At 44.2% G+C, this 19,729-nt stretch overlaps 4 protein-coding genes and 1 non-coding gene across 5 annotated transcripts; 3 read left to right on the top strand and 2 right to left on the bottom strand.

The window, feature by feature from the left end:
- The first annotated feature begins 1,771 nt into the window (after nucleotides 1-1,771).
- BCR41DRAFT_420361 (hypothetical protein) lies at nucleotides 1,772-2,755 on the top strand. The gene is made up of 2 exons (XM_022029887.1): nucleotides 1,772-2,279; nucleotides 2,367-2,755. Exons 1-2 carry the CDS (start codon nucleotides 1,776-1,778, stop codon nucleotides 2,421-2,423), a joined length of 561 nt encoding a protein of 186 aa, XP_021883623.1. The 5' UTR covers nucleotides 1,772-1,775; the 3' UTR covers nucleotides 2,424-2,755.
- Nucleotides 2,756-2,811: 56 nt separating this feature from the next.
- BCR41DRAFT_333798 (hypothetical protein) lies at nucleotides 2,812-5,380 on the top strand. The gene is made up of 8 exons (XM_022021908.1): nucleotides 2,812-3,359; nucleotides 3,459-3,534; nucleotides 3,628-3,785; nucleotides 3,873-3,948; nucleotides 4,047-4,158; nucleotides 4,282-4,637; nucleotides 4,743-5,085; nucleotides 5,189-5,380. The coding sequence occupies exons 1-8, from the start codon at nucleotides 2,912-2,914 to the stop codon at nucleotides 5,264-5,266; spliced, it is 1,647 nt and encodes a 548-aa protein (XP_021883622.1). The 5' UTR covers nucleotides 2,812-2,911; the 3' UTR covers nucleotides 5,267-5,380.
- Nucleotides 5,381-5,488: 108 nt separating this feature from the next.
- BCR41DRAFT_394133 (hypothetical protein) lies at nucleotides 5,489-8,526 on the bottom strand (the record flags this gene model as incomplete). The annotated part of the gene is made up of 2 exons (XM_022028621.1): nucleotides 5,489-6,920; nucleotides 7,073-8,526. 2 exons carry the CDS (start codon nucleotides 8,524-8,526, stop codon nucleotides 5,489-5,491), a joined length of 2,886 nt encoding a protein of 961 aa, XP_021883621.1.
- An 868-nt stretch (nucleotides 8,527-9,394) lies between these two features.
- Nucleotides 9,395-11,716, bottom strand: BCR41DRAFT_394132 (hypothetical protein; the record flags this gene model as incomplete). Its single annotated transcript, XM_022028620.1, has 1 exon — nucleotides 9,395-11,716. The coding sequence occupies one exon, from the start codon at nucleotides 11,714-11,716 to the stop codon at nucleotides 9,395-9,397; it is 2,322 nt and encodes a 773-aa protein (XP_021883620.1).
- Nucleotides 11,717-19,657: 7,941 nt separating this feature from the next.
- On the top strand, nucleotides 19,658-19,729 carry BCR41DRAFT_t43. Its single transcript has one exon. It is a non-coding gene; the product is annotated as a tRNA-His (tRNA).

The following is a 19,729-nucleotide window of genomic DNA, read 5'->3' as shown; positions in this document are numbered from 1 at the left end:
TTTTAGGATGTGAGTGTGTGATGTATAATGACGACCAAGACACCATAGACTAGGTCTGAACATCCAAGACTACAACCTGGCTTATTAAGATCAAGATTTGTTGCTCCGTTCCATAATTGTTTTCAAAGGAAAAAGAGATCTTTTTATGTCATTGACGTAAAATAGAACTATGGATGCAGAGAGGATTCCATGACATGGATGTGAACATGGATACCTTTCTATTGCTAATAACACAGACCATCATCCAAAAAAAAAAAAAAAAAGGGCACATCGCTGTGCTTCTAGACATTGATACAAAGGCCATTTGTATGTTGAACGATCCATTGCCGTAGACAAACAGTTCATGCGTCGCCTTCATACTTTCTTTTCATCACATTCGAACTAAAGAATCCATTGAGATATCATCTAGGTAATGGAAGCGACTAAGTTCTTCTTATTCACCTATAGTGTCGAAGCTCCCGGTTGGAGTATACTCTAACTATGCTGTACTGAATCCATTGCTCAGTCCAAATCGAAATGCGAGGTATTGATCTTCATTTAGCAGGCTCGATAGTGCCACCTGTTGAGATCGAAACTTCCCGCCTCTTAGTCTTCTCCGTAGTTCGTCGATAGACGTGAATTGGTGTGTAAAGGACAAGTTTGAAAGGGTTTGCCATTTTCTAAAGAAGCATGATCATGCCTATTTTTGCAGAACTACCCCTCACAATTGTATCAGAGCACTCTCGTCTTCAGGTCATGCAACCAAATTCACCTCTAGTTCATTGGCTGTCAGAAAATTGGATGCGTTCTGTCGCTGATTGTTGGTAATGTGTGGGGGTTTTGAGGATTAAGGTTTGTATGTGACCCACTACCTTGGACATGAACGTCCTTGCCTGACTGAGTACGTGGCCTGTATTAGGGATGTGGGTTGCAGCCCTATTCGCTTGTTACGAGACGGCAGAGGCTACAGCTTAAAATGCTGCACCAAAGAGATTCTTGGATTCCATGGTTTTAATCTCTTTTTATTATTACCGGAACCGCACCTCTTGCTTTCTCCTCATGAGCCTTTCCCTTTGGTAGAGGATGCCAGAGTCTTCTAACGTTTGGAGCAAATCCACGGCCAGGTAGTGGATGTACGCCTCCGAGAAGAGTATTGTGACACTTCACAAATTCCGAAACAATATCTATTTTGTGGTCGCTTCCAGCGTGTAGCCTTGGCCTGTCGCAGGTTCAGCGATTTCTATAGACGAAACAGCATTGCATTGAATATTATCATAACCTAGATGTGGCATGTAAAAAGTGCGCTTTCAATCTCGCATGAGTATTTATTTTTATTGAGGAAATCTCTTTCATTATTGTTATTCAATGTAATGACACCAGTTGCGTACAAAGTTACAAACCTCACATAGGCAGTTTTACGGTGTAGTTCCACCAAGCCTATTTTCTTTCAGGGGTTCTAGAGGTTTACCCATTTTTACGGGTCTGAAGAAAACTGGACAAACTATAAAAACAAGCTATTGTTCAACAGCCTATTAATGCGCTCATCTTAGTTGAGATCTATACGGCAGTTCTTCGACAAGATGCTCTGCTACATATTTACGAGAGGGGCAGATCTGTTAGAGGTGATGTTAGTGTCAAGCCATACTCCTTAAAAATGGGGCCCCAAGATCACGAACATGGGCAAGCTAACCTGTATTGATTAATGGAAAAGAAATCAGAAATAGGCACGTGTGTGTATGATAAAAACCAGTGGACTAGATTGGTGGCGCCTTCACAATAAAAGAAAGGAATCATTGATGGATTTCAAGAATTACAGTGGAAATGATGAGGGCACACACTCTGTGCATCAACAATCAATTATGTTTTCGGGGGAATGGATGACTTTTCCGACAATGAGTGTGCCTGTCGGAAACGATAAAAATAAAAACGGTGAAAGAAGCTCTAGCAACAAAGAACATGGACCCTCAGACAGTCTCCAAGTCAAGCAAACGTCTATAAATGATAGTGATCGACGTCTACACCTTGATAATATGCGATCTTTACTTCATCCAATAACCCAATTAACATCAATGAATCCATGTTCGCAATCTATTGATGGTAATGCCAATGTCAATGGCTATCCACCGGTCAGCATACAGGACGCGAAGCTTTTCATCGACTTTTATGACATCTGCTTTCCTACCCTATCACAGGTTAGTAATGATCGACGTCTCTTGCCACAACTCAAGCAGGAAATGGGGGTCCAGATGCTTGAAGATTTTGGGGGACAGCTGCTTTCCCTGCAGACGATAGATCCGACCGTGAGTATTATATTATAATAACTAAATTGACTAGGAAAACGCAATTTAAACTGAATAATGAGCTTTCCACTTTCTTCTACGTAATAGCATACGGAGCATTTGCGAAAGACTATCCAGCGATGGAGCTATAGTTCTGTTGAATAAATTGGATATGTTTCTATCGCATGAAACATCAAATAGCTGGGTTCGCACTGTCTTTGATTGAATATCTCTCTTTTTTTTTAGGAGAAAATTATATTTGCGTTTCTTCCTTGGAACTGTTGAAAGTTGACCTTGAAATACATGAGCAGCTTTCTGAAAAAGCAAAGCATAGCGGAAGTAATGGCAATGAAAAAAAGGAAACGAATGATGAAAGTCGATGCCCATTGAATGAGGGACACGGGCCATCTCTTTTCAAATGTGATTTCAAACCGCAATTGCAATTCACAGCAATTCACAGCAATTCACAGCCAACCGTCGCTCAGTCCGTGTCCGTGTCCTTTTTTTTTTTTTTTATTTTTTTTTTTTTTTATTTTTTTCTTCTTTCCATTCTTTTTTCCTTTCTGCTTCTTTGCCTTTTCTTGATCACTGTCATCATTTATCAACTAGTTAGTTTGTGCTTTTGTTCAAAGTAGTGTAACTCTCCTTAGCTCATGACAATCCATAATACAAATATCCCAAACAGGGATAGTGGCGATACCAATGGTCAGCCGCAAAGGAATAATATGAAAAACACATCAATGTCGGAGGCAACTTTCGCAAACGCTGCTCTTACCTCTAATCCTCAAGATAGCAAAGAAGCATCGACAACCAAATCCTCGTTTCCAATGACCTTATCCTCTTCCTATTCTTCTTTATCTTCTGACCCCCTATCATCTTCAATTGGATCACCCTTCTCTAACCGATCGCGAAAACTTCCTAGACACGACGATCGGGCCAATTGGGTCAATGGCAAGCGTCCTAAAGGCTATCGTACTCCTGAGGGCAGAGAAGCAGCAGAAAAATCTAAAAAGTTCAAGTCTGGCACAACCATCCCTCACCTTGTTTACTCTTGCAATACCTATGAAGGAGTACTCAAACATGCGCTATTGGGTGCAATCCGTATGTCTCTCTTTTTTTTTTTTTGCTCTAAGAATGAGTTTTATCTATCAAATTAGGTGTAGTATTAATATGTCTCGAGGTGGTCGTCCATTATATTAGGCTCTGGAGGTGTGTCATATGGAGCCAAGGCTTTGGTAAACCTCTGCTTGGGCATGTTGAAAGTGATGAATGGAAAGTAAGGGACAAACTTTATATTTTTATCTGGCAATTTTTTGTTTTGTTTTTGCTTTTGTTTTTTGACTGACAATAAATGGTATTTAAATATCAGGACTTCTTTCGCCAAAGTATTCAAAGATGCGTTCGTTGGCGCTGATGCCATGCGTTTTGGGGCCTTCTTCGGCGCGTTTTCTTTCTTGTGGAAATTCGTAAATAACGGCTTAAAGCTGTATCGTGGCACGGATGACAGGATCAATGGCGCTATTGCTGGTAAAGTCTTTTTTCTTGTTTAAAAGCTAAAAGGAAAAAGAAAAAAGCTTGAATGCTTTATTAAACACATTGTGAACCTTTCCACAGGTGCAATTGCTGGTCTTGCTATCCTGATTGAGAACCACGAAAGACGGGTGACTTTTGCACAACAGATGTTTATGAGGTAAAGTTTAATGCACTAGTAGAGAAGCAGGTGAAAAAAATCATTCATGCAAGTAGATCGGCAATAAATTTTTTTTTTTTTTTTGCGCAAACAAACAGATCTATCCAAGGGATCTACAATGCTGGGAAGCATAGGGGTCAACTATCATTGCGCCATGGAGATGCTCTTCTGTTCGCCATCGGATCTGCACAGATCATGTATGCTTACACGGTAAGGAACGCGACAAGAGCAATTCAAAAATTGGACATGATAAGAATAGTGATGTGTCTAGGAAACTATCTATTACTGGATATCCCATTTGACGACTTGGACGTATTTCCTATGTAAACGTAGATGCATCCCGATACGATCCCGAAAGAGTTCCTGGGCTTCATGATTAAGACCGCTCGTGTACCAGCAGAATCCCTAGCCTTCAATCGTCTTAATGTCCGTGGCTTTCCTTTAGATTTGAAACAGGCTCGTGCTCTCATAGACCGGCACAGGCCAACAGCGCGAGCCATTCAAACAATGTCTACAATGACAGAGAATGTGAGTGTGATTCCTTGTGAGCTTCTTCACCCTTGGGTCGATTCTTGCAAACAAACAAACACGGAGCGCTTCGCCCAGGTGACAAAAGAAATCTTTCCAGTCTATGCGACCCTAAACTTTGTGCCGCTCTTGGTCCTGAGGATGAAAAGATTGCTCAAAGAGTAAGTTATGTGTTTGCATAGGCTTCTTAATGCAATCCTATTGTAACATCCTAATTTTCTTTTTTTTTTTTTTTAAAAAAAAAAAAAAAAAACGTATACACATAGTCCTGCTAAAGTAATATCAAAAACCACATTCAACGCTCTCCGCTCGTCTGTCTTTCTGGCTATCTTCGTCGCAGGCTACCAAACACAAATTTGTACACACCGTAATCTCTTGAAAGCCGGGTGGCCTTTAGGCAATAGCAAGTACCTTTATTGGCTCTTTGGTCTGGTATGTGCGGGTGTCTCTATCATGGTAGAACAAGAGAGTCGCCGTTCAGAGTTAGCTATGTATGTACTTCCGAAGGCTGCTACAAGTCTCTACAAGATACTATATCGAAAGAATTGGGTGAAAGGCGTCAAGTACTGGGAAGTCATGACGTTCTCCTTTGCTATGTCACTCATTATGGTAATCGGCCTAAAACGATGCTACTTTCCCGTATTTGAGTGTATTCTATATGACTTGAGTTCACTAACGTTAATATTATACCGAATTGCCCGTTTCATAATAGTCGTTTTATCAGCAGGAGGAACAAGTCTTATCGCCATTTGTAACAAGATTGATCTATCATGTTCTCGGTCGGAGCTAAATACCCGAGAAATGCTCTTATGTACTCTCTTTGTTCACCCATACCCTTATTGCCCTCAGCATATTTTTTTTTTTATTTTTATTCCTCATAAAAATAAAGAAAGGTGTTCACCCTAAAACGTAAATGAGTATCCTAGGGATACCCTGTTTGGGGGGGGGGGGGGTTATATGTACAGAGTTGGTCTTGAAGCCCTTACTAATGAATGCGTCTGACTCAAAGATCTTACTGTCTCTCATCCTCAGAACAAAAATCCATGACAGATGAAAGCTCACTTCCTGAAGTTGAAACCGCAGTTATGACAGCACCTTGATCAGATTCCTCAGCCCCCTGACCCTCTTCATGCGCCTCGATGGTCTCCATAGCTGTATGCGAGGATGCCAACAGGGGCCCGCTCTCTTTAGCTTGGTTCGCCATCTGGCTGTTCTTACTTTTGGAACTATCAGAGGACGTCTTGGGATGAATATGTTCGCTATATTTGCTTCTATTCATCGATTCTTCCTCTGACATAAGCGTTGGTGTGTGAGTAGAGGAGGGCATGTCCGACGACGAAATAGTGGTATAAGGTGTAAAAGCCATGGCGGGTGTTGTAGTTGCTTCATGCCTGTATGGCAGCGGAAGAAGGGGTGAGGAGTGAAGCATTGTGACAGGAGAATACGTCTCAGGCGCATGAAAATCGCCATGGTAGTGGTTACCATCAGAAAAATTATTACGAAAGGAGCACTCTAGTCCCGGAAAGCGCGGCCTATGCTCATAAGTATCCTGGTAACGCGAATGAAGCTCTCCATTGGGTCCTTGATATTCCTGAGCTTGAGGCAAAGCTAATTGCAGCTGGGATGATGAAAAGCCATCTTGCTGCGAAAATTGGTAGGGCTCAGGGTTGTAGCTGTTCTCGTGAAACCTGCTGTCACTACTTTTTTGTACATTCTGCTCATGATATAGGGCTGCTTGTTCCAGCAGCTCTGACTGGGATTGTTGGCTCATTGGCTGCTGCCCCCCATAATGTGAAGCATACCATTCAATGCCCATAGCACTTGTTGAAATAGCATCCATGCCCAACCGGGGGCTAAAACCTAATCCTTCTTCGGGGACTGATTCTTGGACGTCTGACCTATATGTGCCTGAGAAAGCTGATGGAAGTGATGAAGTCCCTTCAATTGCTTTCGTCGTAGCAGCTGCTTTGCGCCTCCCTCTATCAGTTTTGGCTATCGTAATGGCTCTAGGGGATTGACCTAGGTCAGGATCAACGCGGTGGGCTCTCGATCTTGCTGGTCGTTCCAGTTGCTGATGCGTATGGGTATGCGTATGAGACATTGGCCCCTCGCAGCTGAAGTTACTAAGTTGGCCCTGATGACCCTTATGGATCCTAGATGCTCTACTTCGGCTACCAGCAGCAACTGGTCGCGACCGCGAGTGCGGCCCACCAGATTCTTCAGCAATATCCGATGAACTGGACGAGGCAGCTGGACCAGATGAGTGCCTGGAGACCAGACTACAACTTAAGCAAATCGTCTTATTTTCTGGGTCCTTTTTCCAAGTAGATGCCTTGGTGGTCCCGCATACCACGCATGGATCGTGTTCAGGCAAAGTACGGTGGATCTTGATGGTTCCATCACGAGCCTTGAAAAAAGGCCGAGGTCTGTTGTGAAGTTTTTGACTGAATGTAGTGAAAAATGTAATGATGTTGTAGAGTCATAAATAGAATATGGGAGTAATGACCGCATCGATATCCAAGGTATAGTTCTGGAAGCTCAACGCCATAGAAAAAAATAAAAAACAAAATCAAATAAAAAATAAAAAACCACTTACTAAAGCCCACATGCATTGCAAAGCAAGATACGGCCTTGAGGACATCGTCTCCAGCTAGGAGTTGCCATTGTCTTGCAGTTATCGCAAAACTTAGGGTCGGGATCCATGGCATGGAGTAAATGCTTGCTTAAAGGGCGGCGGCTTGGCTGCTTTGTTGACTGCAGTTCAGACCTCTGGACTTGCGAAGGCGGCCCTTGCCCATGTAGCAACGGAGATGGCATAGACGATGTCTCTTTAAGAAAGGACTGGGAATGCTCTAATAAAGGTAATGACTCCTTATCTGTAGCCATCGGGCGCGCTGACAATCGGCTGAAAGAAGGACCGGTGTCGGGAGCAGCAAGAACGCTAGTCGCCCATGGCATATTACTACTTAGATGAAATGAAGCATCATAGCACGCAGGAATGTTACTGTATGTATCAGGACTAATGAATCTATAATCAGGAGAAGCACTGATGGCGCACTGGTTGCTGCTATTGCATGCACACTGACGATCCAAAACAACAGAGCTATCGACCATAGATGCCCTCGTCGATGGCTGCTGTCGCATCACTTCAGCAAAGCTGCTTTCTTGCGGCTGGAAGTAGGATGTAAGCCCTGGTGGAGGAAGACTTAATGCATATGGGTCAGACGCCGGAGCAGCCATTCCGAAAGGGTAGTGTGAGTATGCTGAATGTGCGTGGCTTAGTTTCCACATATTGGGGGGATACTCAGTAGCAGATGGTGTAGAGTCACTCCCAATAGTGTGCTCATTGGCATTGCCAGAAGCTGGGGGGTTTGCAACATTAGACTTCTGATAATGAAATGAATTCCGAACTCTCATTGGCACTAGGGAAGGTAAAATTGTAGGCTGCGGTTGGCTGGCGCTCAAATGAGGCAAACTTGTGGACAAAATAACTGGAGGCGACTTGAGATTCCAGATGGAGAGGCAATTGGAAGTGCTGTCGCTTGAGGACTGGCCAGTTTGCCAGCTGTTAGCATACACTGCAGACGAATAGACGTCAGAAAGGGCTTTTGTGAGAGTAAATGTGTTCGTTTTCCCATCTTCGGGTGGATTTTCCAACTTATCTCTTGATAGAACCTCGGTAGCCGAGGACGGGGCAGAAGACAGCGGCCGTGGGGAAGCGGGCATTCGCTCTTCGGGTAGGGGGCCAGTGGTGAGCAGTGTCAGCCCGTTAGAGTGCTCTGTAGACCGCACCTCGCCTGACTGACGATCAGAACCGAGCGGCATCAACGGTAGGCTTCCATTGGCGCCTCCACCGTCCTCGCCATCGCTTGGTGGTTTCGCGTCGCGATGGCTGTGGTTGTTGTCATCAACGTGAATTTGATAGGTAGGGTCGCCCCCATTCCCAAGGCGTGGGTTGCTCGAATGACCAGGCCAATTGTCCTCGTGCTGCCACGATGGCGTATGGTGCCAAGGCGTGTCGGCATCGGACTGTCCGTGCATTGGGCCCATGACTAAATGTTTTATGCGTTTTCTTCTCTCTAATATTTGAATACGGGTATAAAGGATTTGTGAGGAAATCAAAGAAACGGATTAAAGGCGAGCTCGCGGAGCGGATTGGAAGGGAAGAACAAGGTCGGTGGTGATGAGGGGAGCAAGCAAGGTTTTTTATACTGGCTTGCTTGCACTGCGTCTAAGCTGCTTTTGTTGATGTATTTTTCAGCTTTTTTATTTTTTTTATTTAACCAAGATGTATTCTAATACGCAGACTTTATTTTAGCTACTTAATTGCGTCCTTTTATTATCTTCAGATTTCGATTGATGGTTCTGTTTTTACAGTACCCAATACGAAAGGAATCAACCGCAAGGCCTCCCTGGCTATGCGTCACGCCTGTTCAATTTCTCTTGGTTAGTGATCATTTTACAATGGCCATCGCTAATACTTAGAGGGCTTCTTTATTCCCTTCCATATAATCTGCATAATAATAACTTTTCTCCTGCTTATAAATACCGTCACCCACACTCATATCGAGGTATGGGCCATAGTCTAAGCTCAGCACTGGTAGCGCTCAACCTTGAGCATACCTGAAACTATTAGCATTTTTACTCCATCTGACTAGGCACTCGTCTTGTAGGAATATATGTATTTATTATTTCCGTCGGTATAGATGAAAACTTCGGCGCGCTTGGTATAAGGAACAGAATTTGATAAAGTCTAGAGACTGATGTGGTTAACTACCATTGGCGACATTGAGCAGCTATATTAAGGCCGCCAAAGATAATGATGTATGGCTCTTTCTGGCTTACGCATGTGTGAATGGTAGGGGAAGAAGCGGCCGAGCGGTATATAGCACCCTATTTTTATTTTCTTTTATTCATGCTATTCATGATAATACCAAGCCTCGTCCTGGAAAGTCACTCGCAACCAGCTCAGCTCCGGGTCTGCTCCACTCCCTGCCCATTCCAAATTTTCGTGCGCTAAAAATTGAATTGTTGCTAAGGAAAGCCTTTGCCAAGGCCCTTGATCTATCATGTCATCACATTCCTCTAGCCCATGCCGCCCTGGGGACAGGCTAAAAAGTTCACTCATCCTCGCCTGGGCTTCATTGGGCGATAACCCTTGATGACTAAGCAGCCCGGACTCGAACCTGTATTCTTGCTCTAAATGAAGACGACGGGACATTGCGATTTCATCAATATCATGGTCCAAATCGACGGGAGTACTTCGCCATTCCCCCTCACGCCATGCGCCGACGCCCCATGGGCTACCTCTCCGTAAAAGCGCTACAATTGACAGGGGACTGGATGATTCGCCCGGCAGATAAAAATCTCGGATTTTGAACAAACCGCACGCCATATGACAAATAGATAACAGCTCTTCTTTGACTAGTCTATCTCGGCGAATACGTTCCTTCATCATAAACCGTTTCCGTGTAAACGCTTGATCATGTGCTTCGTGCACCCGCTGATTAAGTTGCTTCTCTCGGCTTTTCATTCTCTGTTCTATACCTGAAGGACATGCACTCGAGGAGGATTGGCATGCCGATACACCCGCTGTTCCGCTGAATACAAATATATCCTCTAACTCCTGGTATCTTCGCAATGCACTGTAGCTTGTGTTTAAAAGTGAATCTGAATATGTTCTTAAATTGAGAACAGAAGGGCGAGTGTGTAGCTCTTGGATAAAATTATACAAGCGGATAAGGTTACTAATACAGCCATGCCATAACATTTGCTTGAAGCAATTGTTCAATTTTGGCGATGGCAATATTAACGTCTCCTTCGTCATAGTCATAGTCTCAGGTGGGACTGCAACTGCTGGAGCCCCGCCTTGCGGCGCAAGCATCTCCAGGCGTAATCCAGTGGCTGCCTTGGTGGCTGTTGTAACTGAAAGTAATGTCGTGGGGTCGATGGGCAAGCGGCCCTCGATTGTCCTCCCAAAAACTGACTCAATTGCTGCTGCGGTATACCGTGCGCAATTGATAATGGCTCTACGCCGGTCGAGTCGTACTAGGTTGGCGTCGAAAATGACATTGACCATGGATTGAAATCGCTGAAGTGGGAGAGGTGGTGGGTTTAGATGCGAATCTAGCACTGCCTTCCTGATCAGCTGTATATGCGTTAAAGGCATGGCAGCGTTCAGGCCCTTGGCCGCCACATGATTGTTCTCATTAGTGCCTTGGCTATTGATTCCTCCAACGATATCATTCTCTTCTATCACGGGGCCCTCGCCCTGGGCTGTTTCTTCCTCGGTTTTGAAGCCAGTATTCGGGAGAACGGCGCTTGGTAGGGTTCTATGGTGCTCTGGTGACTTACCGTATGGCATCTCCTCCGTCAAAGTGATCATCAGGAGTTCGCTTTGAGCCTCCCAGTACTGGCCCCGTACCTGGCCTCGATTTGGCTGTGTATCTGGGAAATCGGCGTAGCCTGGCCCAAATACTGGGCTTGGAAGTGACTCTCCTTCTAGCGAAGGCTCCGGAGGGGGCGGCGGGATAGGTAGATGTAAGCGTGATCGAAATGTCGCCCAATAGTTGTCCATAATGCTCTCAAACTGCATCACATGCGCCACTCGAAGCCATTCGGACGGTGTGTACCAATTTTCTTGACGCAGGACCCGGACAATCTCAAACTCAATTCTCTTAGGCGCTGACATGTAACTCAACACTGCAGTTCGCATATCTCTGGACACCTCACACAGCCTCCACAGATCACCAGGGGCCAGGAACTGTAGGAAATGAACAAACACGTCGGTGGGTAGTTTTGTGGGTGAGAAGCAGGCGACAAAATAAGGTAGTAGAGGAAGGACAGGCTCATAGCGCTTAGGCATACATAACTCTAGCTTATAGGGGCCATGGTTACTTGTGATACAGAGTTGGCTATTGCAAGTTAACATTTGCCTTTGCAGTTGCGCCTGAGTGGTCAGATGGTAGTTTTGATCAACATTGCTGCGTGCGTCATGCTGAGGGTTATGACCATCGATGCTATCGCTCATCACGCTCCCGCTGCCATCTATATCACCTAGGGTCTCCTTCTCCAGAGCTTTGTCGCTGGTGGTGATGCGCTCATTCGTCTGGATACTTTTTTTATGCTGTAGGTTATAACTCCTAGACCCGCTGAAGGCCACACAGGCGCATCCCTCGAAAATGAATCGCTCAATCTGACTGTGTCGGCGACATGTCTTGATGATTTTTCGGCACGACATACTTTACCTTAGCCTTTGTGCTTCTTGTTACAAAGTGAGAGGGACTTTAAATGAAAAGTGATGTTTGACTCGGCGAAAAAAAAGAAAAAAAAAAAAAAGGTGCAGCGAGAAGAGACCTGTTAAGAGACTGTAAGGCACCTCAATGGCATATACAGGAGGTGTGGTAACTAAAACGGCTTTGCCTGCATTCAATATCAGAGGTGCACAGCGCCAGCAGCTATTATCAAAAAAAGAGAGTTTAATAATCCTTTAATCCGCATAGAATATTGTAATCCAAGACCACAACGGATAGCTCCTCGTTGAACTTTGACAGGGCTGTAAACAACATAACTCTCTTGTGGCCCTTATAATGTATTCCTTTGCATATCTTTGTTTAGGGAAGTGTGGGCAATAGCCGTGTGATGGCCTCTGTCCCTATCTAAACCATCCTAATATTTTTTCTCCTCTTTTAGGTGCATGACCACACTTCTTTGCTCCATCTATGGCTCTTTAATGTAAAATAACAGAATGACCACTGGATATTTCCCAGTGCAGTTGTTTATGAACTCACATAACATGAATACTAAATAAAAGATGAGCGCCAACCGCAATAGTTTCCAGCAAAAAAGCCCCGAAAGGGCCGCGAAGCGAAGATGACTTGACGTCCGTGCTGACTACACCATGTACTGTTATGCCTATCTTTGCGCGTGTGAGGTCCTTTCTCTGCCAAGCCATCTTCTTCAACTTCTTAGAGCCGTAAAAACAGATCGGCCTGCATTGAACAGAGTGATAGCAAGGAACCTTTCTTGTAAGAGTTAAGAGATTGGTGCTAAGAACAGCTTAATGTCTGAAATTAAGCGTAGTCCAAAGCTCGATATCGACTACGGCTGTTCGCCTTACCTGACCCTGACTCCGGGCGCCACAGCTCCACTAACCCCCACTCGCTATCGTCTTGTCCTTCGTTCACTCCTAAGTGAGCCGACAAGGCAACACAGGCGAATAGAAGGCAGCTATTCTGATGTACATGTTCGCGATCTGGCTCAGTCCATAGATCCCCTTGCTACAGAAAGAGGTGAAGACGGTTTCCTCGGGAACGATACAGCCTATGATAGCTGCCACTAAACGCTTCCTTACTCGGCATTTTATATGATTGCCTGTTGGCTATATCTTTCAAGCCAACCCTTGCCGTCCTGGACACATTATTTTTACATAACAGTATCCCCGCTTTTACCTTACTACGCGTTTCGCGTCAAATGCGTCTTTATGCTAAATACCTTCCAGAATGTCTTAAAACTTCTTTTTTCTATAAAAAAAAAAAAAAAAAAAAAAAAAAAAGAAGGATGAAGTTACTTGCACGGGCCCGTACACCTTATTCATACGGCTCCCGTACAATAAATTTTTACTTAAAAAGAAATTGCCCGTACGCATCTTATTTACACTGCACCCCATGCAAATAAAAAAATCAATTGCATGGGAGTTTTTTATGTCGTTACCCTTAGTTCTATAGGCAAAGTCACTCATTTCAAACCTAATTGGCCCCGCTTCACCTGGGCTGCTAGCAGGTGCTGAAGCGCAACTTATTCAAGTATATTTTACGCTTTCTGACGAATGCTAATTGTTGTAATTATGTGATGATTTCAACACCTGGCTGGGTATTGTACCGTTCCCTTTGGCGTTGAATTTTCTCCTCGGTATTGGCACTAATGATAACTCCATTTGTGTCCTTGGCTAGGCCTCTGTTGACTTCAGGGATCACTTTTAGGCACGGCGTCTCGTTGGAATCCAGGTCGACTTTTGCTCTCCTTAGCAGAGCTTGCTCGCTCAGACCCTCATATCTCCTTGTGTTCTGGGTCCGGCGTCTCCTCGCTTCTTCGCGGGCTCGCATGCGTTCACCATGCCTTCGCTCTCGGTCCTGGTGGCGTTCTGCTCTTCTGACTATGGTATCTAACTTTGCTCTTTGTCGCCTAAGATTATGTTCTCTGGTTGCTCTGCGCGCCTCTTTCATAACAGCTTCTCGTCTCTTTTTCCGCTCCTTCTGTTGATCCAGAATCCACTTCATTCCAATTGGTGGCTCAACAGCTTGATTAGCCGGTGATACTGTCAAGGTTCTGTTCGCTGCCTCATCCTTTATGAATTGGTTGAGTGCATGAATCGCTTCTCGATCTTCGTCTTCCGTATCCCCGTCTACCGAGCTGACATAACTACTGTCGCTGTTGCTGTCATCATCACTGACGTCTAAGAGTGCCAGTTTCCTCCTGTTCCATTCTCTTGCATGCCTACCCACATAATCATTGTCGAAGCAAAAATTTTGAAGTTGGTTGAACCAGAATGGCGAAACTTTAGGCCCTCCGTAACGGGTCCTGAATGCGTGCCATGAGATCATGTCCTCCTTATCATCCGTAAGTATTTGATCCACAAAGTATACCATACGCTTGGTGAGCGCCTTCCATACGTGTGGTAATTCTCCGTTTAGCCATTTCCATGTCGAGAGAGCGTTGTGTGGGAGACCAAATTCGGCTGCGATCGATAGGTCGAAAGTAATGTTACGATTCTTCATTTCTTCACAAACATTCGATATAAAGTTGTGGCGATACTTTTTGACACGATGTGGCTCCAAAGTTGGCGAGACTTCCATCTTATTCCTGTGCTGCAGCATCAGTACTCGTGTCCGACATATCCGTCCCATTACATTGCTGTCATTAAGTCGAAGCGCCAGGGTAGATATTTGTTCTTCCGCTTGAGCGTTCGCCAAGTCTTTAATGGCATACAATCTATTGTGGTTCATAATGCTGTTTGGCGTAGTTGATGGCATACGTGCTTTCCGCTTACACAGTGACATATACTTACCAGTCATCTTCTGTAGGAACGTTGGTGGCAACATTTAGGCCGAAATCCTATACAGCACCTTTGGGATGAGCACATTGTTGACAATATACGTTGTCTGCCGATCTGTCAGGGCTTTGGACCGGAGAATGTTACAGGTCGTTTCTATTTCCTGCTCCACTATTTGCTGTGTTGCTGTTGGATTTCCTGTTGCTGTGGCCCAAACACCAAGAATCCGTACCGATTCATTCTTTTCCACTGGTCGGATCTCTTCTGTAGGTGTCCCAAATTTCAGCGTGCTCCTCCTATCCTGCTTGCTGTTGATACAGATGACCTGCGTTTTCTTGGCGTTCACTTCCACCCCGTTAAGAATGAAGAATGTCGTTGCAATGTCAAGTATCTCCTGCATATGTGCTTTGGAGTCTGATATCCATGTAGTATCATCCACGAAAGCAAGGCCAGCAACTGATGGTGTCCCTCTTGGTCCCTCTAGACTATATCCAGTGCTATTGTCCATAATTTCACACAGGAGTGCATCATATGCTATTCTCCATAAAAGCGGACATTCTACTCCACCTTGATCCAAACCGCACTCTGGATGATACTCGTCCGTTGGTCCGTACTCAGTAATCACCCTGTTCACTTTGGAAATGGCGATGTTTTCACATAGGCGTATGAACTGTTCAGGGACCTGGAGCCGTCTTAGTCCGCGAGAAAGCATCCCATCGGGCGCGCAGTTGACAGAGTCGAAACACCGTTTCATGTCTTGAAACACAATCCACTGTTCTTTCTTGAACTCTCTTGCGTCTTCCATTGCCGCTTGCAGGATATGGATCGGATCCTTAGTGGTAGTGCCTTTAAGAACAGAGAAGTTTGGTCCTCGTAAAATATCGTGCCTGGCCATGATCGCGCTTAACCTATTTGTTATTACTGCAAACATTATTTTTCGTGCGTGCTCCAACAGGCTATCGGCCTTACCTCTGCCATGTTTCCTGACCATTCTGGAGCTTTTGGTATGCAATAGAGGAGCCCCGTCTTCCAATCCTTGGGGACATCTTCTTGCACGATAGTGGCACTTATGATTTGGAAGAGGATAAAGAGCCCCTGCGGTCCTTGGTGTTGAATCATTTCGTTCGTAATGCCTGACACACCAGCTGCCTTGTTTTTGGGTGCATCCAGGACCACAGCTGAAAACTCATTTCTGCTTGGTGGATCCATCAGGTCGTCGTACCATTCACTCTTGATCCACCTCTGAGGTCTATATTGCCTCTGCCATCTCGAACCCGGCTCTAGTGGTTTTGACGGCCTAGGTCCGTGCCACTTGTCGAACCATGCCCGTACCTTCTCTTTAACTTGCTGTGGCTCTAGAATATTCACTGTGACACCACCTTCGTCGTCCTGAATCCGGTCTATTGTCACTTTACCGCCACCACGTCCCAGCACTTTGTCTATCATTTTCCCTGTTGCCGACTTCAACTCTCCACAGCGTTTCTCTATCAGGTCATTCATCGTCCTTGCCTTTTCCAGCTTCCTTGTCGCCTGTAAGAATGATATTGACTCTGTCCATCTGTGCTGCTTTACTCCTCTTACCCAATCTTTCCATACATTGTCGCTATCTTTCGTGTCCGGTATAGTAGTGAGGCCTTCGATCTCCCCTTGTCCTTGCAGCCTCAACCACTCAGCATTCTTATTGAATTTTTTCCGCTGCTCTACCAGTGTTGTCCATCTTGCGTCTCTTTGTACTGTTGATAATCCTCTGCGGATTTGATTTGCCAATTTTTTAATTTTAGCGAGATCACGTATGAGGTAGCGGAGACACAATTCTTGTTCTGGCTTCACTCCAGACCGACCAACCACTCTTCCTGGCAAGTTTTCTTTGGCGCTTTCTATGAGCAGCTTTGAATACCATTTCCATGCAAGGTCAATGTCGATTCTTTGAAGGTCTTCTGGCGTCAAGAGATCCTTTTCATCGTCGTTCTGGGCTCTCCGTAGGCCCATTGTAGAAGATTCACTGCCGTCTCCAATTCTTATATTCACACCGTTCTCAAAATTCTCCCAATCGTCGTTGCTGGCATCGCGAAGTAAGAATTTGTAGCCCTTGGTTTTTTTGTAAATGATGTGATGAAGTGGTTGTTGAATAAGGCGGTGCAGTGTCATTTCTAGAGTGACCATTTTGTGGTCTGACGCCACAATACCATCCAATGATTTGTGTTTGACCCTGAGAAGCCTATCCGTGAATACACTAGATACAAAGATCATGTCTATACGGCTCGTATTCTGGCAGGTATAGTCTTCACGAAGAGGATGTTGAACGCGGAAAACACCATGAAGTGGCTGCGTCTCCATCCATTGAAGTAGTGCCGATTCTGGTCTTATACTCGTTGCGTTCTCTCGTCGTCGATCGAGCCGGGGGTTCCTAGTAGCATTGAAATCCCCAAGAATGATTATACCCCTCCCTTCTTCTCTCGCGTCGTTATATTCTTTTTGTATCCATTTAGTAATTACCTCTGCTTCATCTTCCCTTCCGCTTGGTAGGTAGCAGTTAATTACTCTGATTTTAAATCCCCCAGGAAAGTTGAAATCTCTCGCTTGGCCTCTGCTCCCACAAGATGAAGTTCTCGCAGCGTACTGGAACCAATGCTGAGCGATCAAAAGCCCAACCCCTGTTCCCTGTGTTGCACCTTCTTTACCACTCACCCACCACATTTTATATTTAGTTTGTTTCAAATTTCTTGCCATTTTACTCCCTCCAACATGCATGTTGGTTTCTTGGAGTGCTATCATATCTAAATCTTTCATATCACCATATTCACATAACGCTTCTATTTTCCCAGCTTCTAACGCACCCCGTATGTTAAATGATCCAAATTTAATAGCACTGCTATTAGATCTAGTACTGTCCTGTCTATTTTGAGTGCTTGCATTACTCATTATGGACTAGTGGTTTTGGCGGCAATCCACTTGAGGTTGATTTCTCTTCTTTTCTACTTTTTTCCTTACTACCTGCTCCGTTTGCTATGAGAGCCATAATCCCTGCTAGGGACTCGTTAGTAGGAGGCATGCCTGGAAAAGCAGCTGACTTACCTTTGTTTTTGGGCACGTTCCTGTGGAACTCTCCACTCAGTCCTGCTGCCTTCAGGTGCTCGGCTGCGAAGTCCATTCCAAGATGTTGGCTCATCATTCCTATTAACATTTGGATTAGTAGACTGTTTTGAGCACGTAGTTGTTGTTGCTCTTCCTGTAGGCGTTCCACTGTATCTACCAGTTGCTGGATTTTCTTATCGACTGCACCAGTGTTGCTGTTCTTTCCTATGACGTTTGTTTGACCAGAACTTTAAGTATTGGTTTTTTCTTCCTGTGCCTTCTGTTGGTTGCTTTGAGTAACACTTCCACTCTTTCCCGTGGCGGCTTTGGCGTATGAGAGTTGTGGTACAACTTTCAGTGCTCCTCCCTTTTGGTATCCCTTGACAGCTTTGATGTGCTGCTTTGTCTCCTGGAGTGCAATGATTTTGGCACTTTGTCCATTTATGAAATTATCTTTTGGCACTTCGTCCAACTTTTTATTATCATTTTGTTCATTTTCTGTCAATCTTTGGGATCATTGATAGATCTTTCCACGTCAGCTTGTCGTAGAGCATCTACTAGTGATCTCTGGAAACTAGTAGGTAATGATGAAAAATGAAGAATTGGGCAAGAGCCTCGTGGTTTTGGGATACGATAGTGATCCTAAGTAATGCTTTGAATGATTTTGAGGAGGAGTATGAGGTTTGTCATTGGATCTTGGTGCCTTGTCTAAGAGTCTCTTTGCGTGCCAGTTATGAGATTCTGTGCGACAAACATCTAGGACTTCATTCCAGGTCGTGGCGTTCTCTTTCTGAAGCTTGCGCTGGAGCCATAAATCTGCGACTCGACGGAAGTTCCATACTTTTTCTCCTTCGGGAATTTTATCACGAAGTGGATAGTATGCTGCCTCGAACTCACGGACGAATTCCATAACATCTGAGTTCGGTTTCATGGATAAATTGTCGTACTTGTAACGTAGCTCGAACTCATCATCCGCCTTGGCAAATTGTTCCTTAAAATCTTGAGCGAATTTTTTCCAAGTGAGGATATTCTTAGTCTCAAGATCGTCAATGTGTCTAAGACTCCAATCACGTGCGATCTTTTCCATATGTAGAGCAACACGAACTGTAAAGAAGTTATCATTGACGTTGGAAATTTTGTACAAAGCGTCCATAGCGCGTAACCAGGATGAAACATCCGTCTTGCTATCGAATCGTTCAATTCCTGCAAGATTAAAATGCTGATTGGTTGTAGTTTCCATATTTACATCACCATCGGTGTCAAGAAAGGAATTGGAGGATGTGGTCGTGGTAGAGGAGCTTGCGGTGCTTTGAACGTTGATATTGGATGGGGGTTTCATTGTTGATAAATAAAAGGTCTTTGTTTGAAAAAAAGGGCAAATAAGGGGATGAATAAATAAAAATGTGTGTAAACAAGTAAAAAGGTAACAAATAAGGAAAGAGATAAATGAAACGGAAAAAGAAAGCTAATTTTTTTTTTTTTTTTAAAAAAATATGCGCGAAAAATAAAAGTGTGTGGTGAAGGTAAAGAATTTGGTTGAGGAAAAGCAAAAAGTTTGTAATATGATCACAACAAAAGGATGAATATGTACAATCAAAAAGTGTCAAGAAGAATAATAATGGAGTAGTAACTAGGTCGCGTTAGAGGTTAAAAGAACCTTTGCTACCATTTGTCGTAGAGCATCTACTAGTGATCTCTGGAAACTAGTAGGTAATGATGAAAAATGAAGAATTGGGCAAGAGCCTCGTGGTTTTGGGATACGATAGTGATCCTAAGTAATGCTTTGAATGATTTTGAGGATGCTGCAAAAGGAAGAGAGATCTTTAATAACTGCTAATTTTCTGAGAATTCATAATGAGAATAATGAAGATAAACTCACCTGCAAAAGGGCATCGATAATAAGAAGAGAGATGCCGTTTTTGCAGTGAAGGAAAAAGCTACTTAAATACTATTTAAAAATGGTAGAAAATAGGATGATAGGAAATAAATAAATTGAAAGGAAATACATATTTAGGTAAATGAATAGGTGTCATTTACGACACTGCGGACGTTTCCGCCATTGTAGTATAATGGTTAGTATATCTCGTTGTGGCCGAGACGATCCTGGTTCGATTCCAGGCAATGGCA

This window comes from Lobosporangium transversale, assembly GCF_002105155.1.
Source record: "Lobosporangium transversale strain NRRL 3116 chromosome Unknown BCR41scaffold_9, whole genome shotgun sequence".
NCBI lineage: Eukaryota > Fungi > Mortierellomycota > Mortierellomycetes > Mortierellales > Mortierellaceae > Lobosporangium > Lobosporangium transversale.
The sequence above is the reverse complement of the archived record's forward strand: the minus strand, read 5'-3'. Positions and strand labels throughout refer to the sequence as shown.